Source organism: Puntigrus tetrazona, chromosome 15 (assembly GCF_018831695.1).
Source record: "Puntigrus tetrazona isolate hp1 chromosome 15, ASM1883169v1, whole genome shotgun sequence".
Classification (NCBI taxonomy): Eukaryota; Metazoa; Chordata; class Actinopteri; order Cypriniformes; family Cyprinidae; genus Puntigrus; species Puntigrus tetrazona.
Window position 1 is genome coordinate 17017622 of NC_056713.1, and position 11816 is coordinate 17029437.

Below are 11816 nucleotides of genomic sequence, written 5' to 3' on the forward strand. Positions count from 1 at the left end.
TATAAAAAAGTTCTGTTATGCACAAAAAAAAGGACTTTCTCCCATCCTGTGTCAAACAGCGACTTGTTTAAAAACAGAGGCGTTCAGTTTATTTTGATCCAGGCAGACACTGCTAAACCATTTCAAGAGAACCAACAGATTATCGTTACCGGTGGGTTTAGCAGAAGTGAAGAGAAACCACATAAAATGCAGTAATGTATGTCCAGCAGGAGCTATAACCTGCTGTGCTGTAGGTCTCATACAATCTTTTTGATACTAGGTCTTTTAAAGCTGCCGGTGCTGCGCTGTTTCTGGACCTGGCTGGCTGAACCATGGCGTGTGCGTCCACTGGCTGCCAGACCCGTGGTGGGAGACAGATCCACCTTCTCTTTATCGATTCCTGCTCAAAAAAACATGCACACATCATTATACAAAGCTGCAAACAAAAGTTTCTGAAGTTTCAAGATACATACCCTTTAATTTAAGAGCCATTTGAAGCTTTGGTTTAAATTTAAGTAGTTGGATAACCAACGAGATAAATCATGCTCAGACTATACTAATGTTTTAAAAAGCGTCAAAACTATTACTAGCAGTGTGCACTGTATACTATGGATCATAAAATAGATATAGAGCATATGCGCTTCGCATAAAGAAAAAGAAAAGTCTTAACTATAGGAGTTCACCTGTACTGAATATTAACCTTAAAATATGTTCTAGCTGATAATTTTGTTATTATGTTTTCATTTACAGATGTGGACACAAACTATTGGCTTGAAACTTCTGCACTGCACTTGGCTTCATCACAAGCGTTCGTCTGTTGCAAAGTAGGAGTTTAAATATAAACCAACAACCACTGAGTAGGATGCAGAGTTAGAGGTTAAACAAAGCAGGAAGTGCGAGGCAGAGAACCTTACACTACATGATGAGCTCTTTTCCTCTATCTATCTTGTAAAAAGTGACAGTCAAACTTTATCTGCGAAAAACTGATTAGGCTGATAAAGACTCACAGTTGTGATAGAAAGAGACAGTACGGGTGAGAGACACCTTAATACCGACCTGGTGCATGCTGGGAGGTGGCCAGTGAGGTCATTGAATTGGAGAGGTTGAGGTTGGCAGTGATGCTGAGCTGGCTCTGGACAGGTGGAGGGTATGGAGAGGTGGGTGTGCGCAGACCCTCCTCGCTCGTTTCCTCATCGATGCCCGGCAGATAGGTGTCAATCAGCGCATCCAGAAACTTGACAATCAGCTCCGCATAGTCTGGGAACTGAGTTTGCTGTGGAACAGAGAGAAGCTCATGTTTCTGGAGATAATATAGAATCATCTTTATCCATCTTAAACCCATTTTGTGTCACACACCTTAGAGAAAGGACCGGCAAACCTCCAGAGCCCATTAAACCCAAAAGCTGTGAGGTAAAATGTAAGTGAAGATGTTATCCTCCAGTCAAACACACTGACCACTCTTTCAGCCACATTCACTCTCACATTTAAAATTGGACATTTAATCATCAACTAGAAATCTCTCAGTTCTAATTAATTGTGCATGTGTCGTGCTTTACTTTGCAGGTAGGACGTTTGGTACTGAGGGGGCGACTCTTCATGAAAAACCACACTCTGCACAATTCCATGGACTGGGTTTAAAAGATTTGGGTCCTGACACAGTGACAGCAAAGTATTAATCTTTGAGTCCAGGAGATTGTGACTGAAACAAGAGATAACATACAACAATGAAAATCTCATTTCATCATTCTTTCTCAAATGTACTGAATGTATTGCGGTTGGACTTACACAACAGGAAAGACCTTTGGGAAGACAACACTGGCCTCAGCTAGAAACTCGTACAGGATTCTCTGCTCAAATTCATCCGATGTGTTTTTCACCTGAGTGGCCTGAAAAAAAAAAAAACTGAATCATCAAAACAGATGAGTCAAAATTCAGAAGATGGAGGTTTGGATGGGTATTTGAAAAAAATGGCAGATGGGGGGATGTGGGCAGGAAGCAACATGTAAGCCTTTAGAGGAACAGAAAATTATATAAAAAGGTAAAAAATATTTAAATTTCATATGCAAAAATTGTTTGTGAATAAAGAAGTGAAACTAATGTGCCTTATTCATTCTGAGAAAAGAGGACATTACCAGCACAGTTAGAAGCAGCGCCTGGATTTTGGGATCTGTGAGAACTTCCTCATTTAGCAGGATATTAGACTCGGACACTGAGACCTTCCGCAGGTGGTGATGTGAGATTCTTGGGGTTTCTTTCGAGAGAAAACAAAAAGTTATAAATGGATGCAAACACAGAGAATCATTTCACTTGTTTGTGACCCTCACCAATTTCATATTCATTTTCAGCCACCCGTCTCATTTTGGGTGGTGTCGTGATACCAGATTCCATTTCAGGCCTCTTCGGTGCTTTGCTGTCTGATATCAGGTGGTCAAAACTTTTTCTGGTACCTAGCAGTAAAACCAATAACATTATAACAACCACTCATACAAACTAATCTAATAATAAAAAAATGTATATCTAGGAGTATGACAACATGGAATTACCTAGAAGCTTTTTGGTGTTGACCTGGGAAGGTTGCCCCATGTCCAGGCTCATGGATTTGCGTGTTCTTGGGCTGATCTGTCCCACTATGGGATACTGGGCTACCAAGTACCGCTCTGAAGCCTTTGGGGATGCCCACAGCTGGCTTTCCCGCAGAGTTCTGGATTACAAAGATCATGCATTTTGAACTTGGGTCAATAAAAGCTTGCATTTTACAAAAGGCAAATGTTATCTACTGTCCAGGTGGTACCTGCAGCTAGGATCCTCATGATGTACGGAGTATGTATCCATGGGAACATTCTCCATGTTAACATCAGAGAGGAGCAAAAGTTTCCTGTGTTTCAGGCTGCAGCGACTACGCACTTCCTCTGACACTGGAAGGAGAGCTATACAAACGCACATAAAAACGTTACCCACTCCACTGAACCCTTAATAACTCTTGTGAAGACCAAAATGACAGAAGGCATAGAAACAAATGGGAGATATAGCAGTGGTTTCCTTACCTGCCAGATATGCAACACTCTGTGTGTTCACCTCAAACTTATCACAGTTCAGGTGTTTTCCAACCAAGGCCAACAGCATGTGCAATATACGGATGGTGCGTGCTACTGTGGTGGGTGATGGGTGTCTGAATCCTGCCAAAACCATAAAGAAATGTAATAGTTTCCCAACAAACACACGCAAACGGTTAATATCTTTTCGTAAAACCCACTCAATACCTTTCAGCAGGTGCCCGACCAAAGCAAAATTAAAGTTGGAGTTGAAGTTGAGACCAACAAAATGGTCCATCTGTTTGCAGTGCCATTCCAGAGGCTGACGAATCTCCATAAACACCTCCTCAGGACTCTGAGAGACAGACAAAACAAATCTTTTTGCCTTTACTAGTTTATTTCATATAGTTGTGTGAGATTGTAGCAAATGAAAAATGTAAACCCCAAAATGTCAGCTTCTTTAAGTACTAAAAACAGTTTTTGGTTACCGATATCACTATAGAACTATCCTATTTCCAAGTGGGCAAGTCACCCATGATTCATTTATTCTGTAACCGAAGATGGAAAGTAATTGGTCTATGTATTTTTGTATATGTGCTATTGTATATGTGCTACAATTTGACAGAGAGTGTTATATTAGAACCTTGTCATTGAAGACTCGCAGACTATCGAGTGTGTGTAGGTTCTGTTCCAGCAGAGCAGTTCCAGCTGAGTACAGATTCACCTCGTCCAACTGCAGCACGGCCACAGCGACCCAGAACAGTGCTTTGTGCATTGGTGAGTCCTGAGCGAAACCACATTGTGAAATAAGTCAGACGTTCCCTCTCACACACATACACAGTCATATCTAGAACACTGTAATTTGATACCTTGTTGAGCAGAGGCTGTAGTTTAGTGAGGGCAATGACGGTAGCTTCGATCAGCACCTGGCTGTTACAGTTATCAGGACCCTTCAGGCAGCTCTCCAAACCCTGAAGAAAAAAAACAGTTCTTCTTAAATGACAGAAAACATTACTGCTAAGCTAGACGGTGACATTATCACCCAAAACGATCAGCACAGATCAAAATTTACTACTTTCTGGAGCAGAAGCAATAACCGTACACAATTCAGCTTATAGACTGGAACTTATTTTTATGGCAAGCCCATGTTCGTGTTTGAAAGTAAGACTGACAGGTTCTGACCCGGTCGATGCTGAGAAGAGGGCTGGCCTTGCTCAGGATCCGTATGATTTGTTTAATTTGAGTGTGCGTGACCCGTTTACTGATGCAACCAAACACCACAAGAGCCCGCGGCTGCAGGGACGGATTGTATTGAAATGCAAACCTGCACATTAAACACACTTGGTAAATCAAACTAACACATAGCAGGGAATTTTAACTTTTGTTTATTACTAAATTATTTTAACTATATAAAGCAGAGTTTACACACTTCTGTGCGAGATCGGTCCACTGGTCTAGCCATTTACAGCCTGGAATGTCCCTCATACATGCCTAAAACACAAAGGGAAAAACCCAGTCAAACCCTTTAACAAACTTACCTAGTATGTAATGCTTTGCAGCAAGCTGATAAATATATAGAGAAATGAAACAAGCAGATGCATTACATTTGATCATCATTTTAAGGTCTGAGTATTATAAAAAGTAACTAAACTCAACTAAACTGCAAACACAAAGCAGCTACTGCTAACAGAACTGCTAGCAATTTCTTGAAAGAACACTACAAAACTACCCTAAAGGAAGAGTTCACTTAAAAAAGAAATTGTGCCATGGTACTGTTGTCAACATGTGACACAGAAGAGAAGAAATTAAGTAGTTATTTTAGTTTTCTTTGCACAAAAATATTCTTTTAGCTTCATAAAATGACAGTTGAACTGTAATTTTACGCTGATGTCCCAGGGACTACTTTCATGATGCCCATACTGCCTTTCTCAGCCTTAAACGTTGGTAGTTAAATGGCTGTCTATGATTTAACTGAAAATATTTTAATTAGTGTTCTAAAGACAAATGAAGGTCTTACAGACTGGAATGTGATTAGACTTATAAATTGTTGTACATTAGCCCTTTAATAAAAATAAAAAAACCCAAACAAAAAACAAAAGTGTCAAAACTAAATACAAAATGTTGTGAAAAGCAACAAAATTCTGATATTAAATAGCTATACAGAGTGGGAATTATTTTTGGGTGAGTCTACCCACCACAAAAGTCCTGCCCCCCATCACTCGCCTACGGCATATTTGTATATGACTTTCTTCTTTCAGACGAGACTAAAATATTTCTACTTTTAAAATTATAAAGTAAGCCACAAGGCAGCACTCAGCCAAACTGGAAATATTTGAGTTACAAAAACCCATGGGTGATATGGAAGTAAGTTTAATCTTTATTTTTAGGGTGAACTATTTCTTTAAGATGGAAGACACAGAATTACTGACTTGCTGCTACATACCTCCATGATCTCCAGCAAAGCCTCTGTGACAGTCTCCAGGGATGACAGAGCAAAGGTCTCTCTCTCGTAGGAGCCCGGAGAAAACGAACGATCCCTATAGCTGGAACGGAAGGCGATGACCGCAGCTGATTTGACCTTGCTGATTCCAAAGAGCAAGTAGAACTTTGGCAGAGAGAACTCTGTCAGACTTAGGCGTAACACCTGCTTGGTCTCCTCTGCAGATCAGAAGAACAAGACACTTCAGTAATCAATAAGTCACCGATCCATGAAAACATCTCTCTAGGGCAAAAATGCCATCTTACCGCTGAAACTCAGCTGGGAGCATGTGCAGAGGGAGTGAATGATGTTGATAACCAGGCCATGTGTGGATGCCCGCAGCGAAAGAGGCCCCGTGGCCACCAGCAGGGTCACGACATGGAAGAGGTAGGGCAGGTGGGCGGCCACATCCAGAGAGTTGTTGAAGGACAGCATGAGCATATACCTGGCCAGGATAGCGATATCATCCCACATCAGGTGCTGCTCCAACGTTGGTGTGGGTGACAGACACGTCTTATCAATGATTTTACACATCCGAATAATCACCTGTGGATCAGCACAAAGACAACATTTTATTCCCATAAAACCCATGGTAAAATTAGAAGAGAAAATTCCAGTATTACAGTAAACTAAAATGAAAAACAATAAAATATAAAAAATTAAATAAAGCTTGAATAAAACTAAAAATTATGTTGAATATAACATAAACAGCATTATATAAAATAGTTGGTCAAAATAGTTAAACAAAGTTCTTAACCTATTTATATAAAACTTAGGAACTGCTGCCTTGGCAAAACAATGAACATCAAATTTTCATCAAATAATTTAACAGAAAAAAAGTGTACATATAAATCATAAAAAGTTAAAACTAATAAATAAAATTACAAAATCATGAAAAATTAAAAGAAAAAAAAAACATTTCCAATTAACAAAAATCTTTTAAGATTGTTCTGCTTGGAAATTAGTTTAAAAGAATTCTTCACATGTTAAGTTTGTCTAGCTGAACACAATGAACCAACCAAGAGACCTCGATTACTATCGCTCAGGACAGAGAAAGAGAGAGAGAGAGAAATAAACACAGGTGGTTAAAGAGATAGATAGGGTGGTTAAAGAGAGTAAGAACAACAGCGAGAGAGGAAAAAAAACAACCAAACCACATCTGATTAACGCACACTTCTATAATTAGAAGTGTTGTTACAGCATTGCATCACATAACATTGTTTGCATTGCTTTTTTACATGTTCGGAAACAAAATTTGGATCTTTGCCTGTTCAAGTTTATTTTGTTCTAAATGTAGGAAAAACAGCCAAAGTGTGTATGTACGTCACCTTGCTAGACACCAGTTTGACGTTACCAGAGGCCAAAGCCACTGCTGTGTCTGCCATCACTTCAGCTTTGATGGATCCGAGACCTCCCGTTGCACTCGTTTTAATAAAACTGTCCAGAACTACATCAAGTAGATCTGTTATCTGCAAGCACAGGAAGCTGCCATCAACTCAACATAGACACGCTCTGTAAACTGTAAGCAGTTCTTTAAGGAAGTGAGTGTTTTACACATTCAACCGAAAAATCTGCAAATGCAATGCGTTCTTTACATGGTTTCATTATGCAGCTCTTCATAAGCCAAAATATCCCTCAGTAAAACCCAAAGTAAGGTGCCTTCGGTGCATTTCAGTTCCGTTACCTGTCCTAGGCTCCCCCAGATCTTGGCCTGAATGGATGGATACATCTGCTTTTCGTTGATTGTCATGGTAATGAGTTTGTCTAGAATGGCAGTGACTCGTTGGCGCTTGGCATCATCGCTGTGCTTGCAGAAGCGCACCAGGTTCAGCAGCCAAGGAGTCATGTACTCCAAACACAGGTGCTTTAATTCTATACCTGGAATATACAGAGGAGAGTTATTTGTTATCAGAACACTCCTTAACGCCATATTCTTATCTCTAGAGAAAGTATTAACACTCATATTGGCATATATGGTTCCTTTATAAACCATGCAACCTTTCAGTCCTCTATAGTGGAAAAAGAGGAATAAAAAGGTTCTGTTAAGAACTTTTTATTGCATGGTTCTTTGAGGAAACTAAAAATGGTTTTTCTATGACATTGCTGCAAAAGCACCATTTTGGAACCTTTATTTTTAGCAAAAGCACAATCAATATGAACATTTGTGAACTAATGATGCCTTCTAGAAGCCGTTTTAAGTAGGAAGTCTTCAAGGGAAAGAATGCGAGTAATGATCTGAAACGGCTGAAGGATCTCAAGGGTCTTTTGAGAGTTTAATTGAGGGCTTAATGGGGCACTAACTGGACTTGCTGAAGCCAGAGATACACTCCTCCAGGAACTCCAGGGTCAGGTGAGGCTCATTAGCTGCTAGAGTCTTGCTAATGGATACGATGAAGAGGGTGTTATTGGCAGGGATGCAGAGGCCGGAGGTCTCCAGCAGTTGGCCTTCAATCTTTAGGTTAAAGGTGCAAGTTAAGGCACACAGGAGGTTGTAAGCTGCAGACCTTTAACAGAAACAGAGAGAAATGTTCAGTTGTGAACACACTAGTGTTGACATAAATACGTTTTATGGATTTAGATCACCTTAAACTGGGGTCAGAACTTCCCAGGTTGAGGAGGGCGATGTTGAGAAGAGTCCCGGGAACGTCTTTGGGCCTGATCTTTGTGTGTTGGGGGATAGAGTCGGGCTGAGAGAGCTCCCAACGTTTACGGATGTGGATAATTGAGTGAACTATACTCTCACACTCCTGGTGCATGAAGGTCAATGGCGTGCCCTGGTTAGCAATGGTCAGCGTGAACTGATTTTCATCCACTAGGCAGATCTCCTCAATCTCTGAAGCATAGTAGATGTCATTGAGGAAGACGGACTGACCCAAGACTCGTGTTCGCTCTGCTGAGGTCACCTGCACTGCAGTACTGCCCACCTGGAGCAAAGACAGAATCAAACATATTGTGACAAAACCAAAAAAAGTGAAACAGAGTTGTAAGAAGAGGTTTTTCACACACCTTAATGGACACTTTGGTGTCTTTGTGGGCCAGTTTTAGGGCATTGTGAAACACTTTCAGGTCTTCTTCAAGAGCAAGAGTAGCTGCCGGAAGCTTCTGTTGTTCTGGTTCTACATACTCAGCCAGCCGTGCCGGCGAGTCAATGAACAGTAACTTCTTACTGCCTTTGAGGCCTGTAAGCAGTCTCTCGTGATACTTGGTGTATTCTCGTACCCATGTGTTACAGTTATAGATGTAGATGGCAGCCACATTCTCATAAGCGAATCCTGGAAAAACAACAAACCATTTGGAGAGGAAGTCTGTCTTGAAGCGGTTGCTCGGACCAGCATGTGTCAAATCCACTACTAGCTCATATGGTTTGGCGTAGTATGGTTTGAGGGTAAGAAGGACGTGGTAAATGAGCAAGTCCCCATTAATCTGTCCTGTCTTGAACCTGCAAGGGAGAGTAAAACAGACAAAATGGAAACAAATGCATGCAAACCCATCGAATGCCGTTACTATTAGATTAAAAAAGTCATACTTGAGAATTTTCAACTGTCATTAAAGTTTAAAGGTTATATAAACAGACTAAATGTCAAAATAGACATAAAGTTACCATGGCATGCACTGGATTATTATTTACCAAAAACAAAAGCTGAGGTCTTTGCGCATTTAACTAGCCTTAAATAAACGTGATAAAAACCACACAGTGACTTTATCCACACAGTGGTTCATGCGCAAGTCTAATATAAGAGCCCTAACAGAAGTGAAACAACAGACAGGAAACTCATCACCGGTTAATGAGTGTGTGCACCTGCAGCTTCAGTTTTAGAACTGCCACTTCTCAAAAAAGTCTCTATTGCTGAAATTTACAACGCGCTTACACTCACGCAGAGTCATTCAAGCCTCTTCAAATAACAGAACATCAGGACCAAATAGGTAAGAAACCGTTTACTTTGTTATATATTCATTTTAGTAATTTAATAAAATGATCCAACGTCTCACAAAATTATTTCATATGTAAAGATTTGAGTAATAAATTATATATAAATGAATGTATATGAAAGTATATATAATATACTTATATAATATACATACTACTTCCATTTGTGGTTTACGGGAACTCTCCATAGGTGTAATTTTTTTTTACTGTACAAACTGTATTTTCTATTGCCCTACACCAACCATATACCTAAACCTACCTTCATAAAACACTGTTTAGCATGTTTTTTTATATATATTATATGCTATAACATAAACATGGTTTAACATTAACATATTGCCATGTTCATGCATATGATTTCTACACTTGTTTTGAACATTAATGTTCCATTATTGTCACCAAAAATTTTACTATTAGTAGACTATTAAAGATTAGATTATTAGATTAGATTAGATTATTATTAATTTAATATTATTAAAAAGATTCACTTGATTTTGAAGATCAAATTTGAGAAAAATGGCAAGCATAGATAAATTATGCCAAACGAAAAAAATTAACAGAGCAAAAAAACTAAACCTTTCCTTTCTTTTATGTCTTTCAGAACCATGATGATTCCCAGAACAATTTGTTTTGTGTATTTCGCATTGCTCTTCAGAATGCCACACGCTAATCACACAGAAGTCACCAAAACCAGTCTACCAGCAAATAACCAGTCTCTGATAAATAAAACAACTGGCTGCATGATACCATCCAACAATAAAGGAGAAACTTCTAATCCTGTGAAAGGACACTGTTTTTTCTGTTTTCCAACTGGTACAAATATCCTGCTACTGATTGCGGCTGGTCTTACAGTGGGCTGCTTGGCATTTTTGCTGACCACACTGCTATGCGCCTGTCAGGTTTGTCAGCTGAGACAAATTATCTCTAGTCTACAGCCTCGTTACGACAACACTGACCGACATGCCAGAAGAGAGAAGAGTGAATCGCCATGCTGGGAGGATGAAGGCCAAGTGGACAGGCACCCAACTGAGACCTGCTTCATGCTATCAGAGATCGTCACAGCACAGGAGGAGAGTAGAGAGGATCAGGAGAACAAGACTGAGGAGGAGAAAGAGTCACAGCAGCCCAGCACTGTGGACCTAAATGGAGACATGGCCCAAGAGAGTCCGGAGCCTGATGCAAAAGCACCAGAGAACTCTGATACAGGGGTGTGATCACGATCTGGTGTCACACAACTCCCCCTGGTGGCATCTCAAGTCCGCAACTGCTTATGCTTTAACTGCTGATGCATAAGACACAAGAAGGCCTGAAATATTAAAGTATAAAATTATGTTAAAAATCGCTCTGAAAATACTGCAATTAAGCCTGTGTTACTCACAACATTGTCTCTCCTAATTTTATGCTAGAACAATATTGTATCAGCATGTTTCAAATGTGTGCATTTAAGTTGTCTGTGATTTGAATAATATATGTATATTTTGTTCACATCTTTAAACATCCTTAAATTAGATATATTTAATTGACAAACCAAAATATGTATAATAAAATGATTTTATGGGAATATAACCATTATTTATTTTTATGTATGCTTAAAACAAACAAACAAAAAAGCTGCCAATATGGTAAGATTACCTAAAATTACCTAAATGAAACATTTTCTGCAAAACAATTTTAATACAAAAAATTTAACTAATAAATTTATCTTGGTTTAAGGATTTTCAAATATTATTAGTACAAAAAAATATCTGAAAATGACTGTGTGCAGTTTTGTGTTTTTGAAGAATGAAACAATTTTGTATCTTTATTTTAAACTTTGATTTTAAACTATACAAGACTTGGTATTTTTGGAGGGTAAAACTTAAGATAAATTAAATTTGTACAATTTAATTTTGCTGCCTGGCACCACTGTGAGAAAATACATAATTTACAGCTCCACCCACATCTCTTTTCATTCACACTTAACACATGATCACGTGATCTAGCACAATATATTCTCCTCACGATATAAATAGAAAAGCAAACCATCCAGGAGAGTTGATAAATGGATTGCCTCAACTGCCTTTCTGATTCTGATCTTCATGAAGAGAGACAGAGGATAGGCCTAGAAATGGTAAGATCCATTTTGTAAGATATTTTATTGTTGGAGCGTAATTTGGTTAAGAGATCTCAGTTAGAAAACTTTGTATATAGCACTGAAATCAAACATAATTCTTCTAAATTATAAAAGGCTGGCTGACCTTTTACAAAGAAGAAAAAAAAAATTGTATGTACTCCAAAAATATAATGCAAAAATATTTACAATTCTTCCAAAATGTAACACTGATATTGTTTAAAATATATAAATAACAAAGGTTAAAATATATAAAATACACATACATAGTTATTGTGTGTGTGTGTG

The 11816-nt window shown here is 38.9% G+C and overlaps 2 protein-coding genes across 2 annotated transcripts in view; one reads left to right on the top strand and one right to left on the bottom strand.

Annotated features, from left to right (window-relative positions):
• Positions 1-6: 6 nt before the first annotated feature.
• LOC122359041 (neurofibromin-like) overlaps positions 7-11816 on the bottom strand; it is a 44396-nt gene continuing 32586 nt past the window's right edge. The window contains exons 36-57 of the mRNA XM_043259157.1: positions 8497-8929; positions 8074-8414; positions 7792-7994; positions 7175-7368; positions 6819-6959; positions 5757-6036; positions 5455-5669; positions 4441-4502; positions 4194-4335; positions 3881-3982; positions 3655-3795; positions 3240-3366; positions 3024-3155; positions 2771-2906; positions 2523-2680; positions 2304-2426; positions 2112-2230; positions 1765-1865; positions 1536-1678; positions 1336-1382; positions 1036-1252; positions 7-379 (exon numbers count right to left, since the gene is read on the bottom strand). Of these exons, the coding sequence (XP_043115092.1) occupies positions 237-379; positions 1036-1252; positions 1336-1382; positions 1536-1678; positions 1765-1865; positions 2112-2230; positions 2304-2426; positions 2523-2680; positions 2771-2906; positions 3024-3155; positions 3240-3366; positions 3655-3795; positions 3881-3982; positions 4194-4335; positions 4441-4502; positions 5455-5669; positions 5757-6036; positions 6819-6959; positions 7175-7368; positions 7792-7994; positions 8074-8414; positions 8497-8929 (3700 nt within the window). The 3' untranslated portion in view covers positions 7-236. The remainder of the gene's footprint in view (positions 380-1035; positions 1253-1335; positions 1383-1535; positions 1679-1764; positions 1866-2111; positions 2231-2303; positions 2427-2522; positions 2681-2770; positions 2907-3023; positions 3156-3239; positions 3367-3654; positions 3796-3880; positions 3983-4193; positions 4336-4440; positions 4503-5454; positions 5670-5756; positions 6037-6818; positions 6960-7174; positions 7369-7791; positions 7995-8073; positions 8415-8496; positions 8930-11816) is intronic.
• LOC122359040 lies at positions 9258-11094 on the top strand. Its single transcript, XM_043259156.1, has 2 exons — positions 9258-9414; positions 10020-11094. Exon 2 carries the CDS (start codon positions 10024-10026, stop codon positions 10630-10632), a length of 609 nt encoding a protein of 202 aa, XP_043115091.1. The 5' UTR covers positions 9258-9414; positions 10020-10023; the 3' UTR covers positions 10633-11094.

Bases quoted from the DNA above. Each gene is read 5' to 3' on its own strand.
- LOC122359040 (XM_043259156.1), top strand. From the start codon at position 10,024: ATGATGATTCCCAGAACAATTTGTTTTGTGTATTTCGCATTGCTCTTC.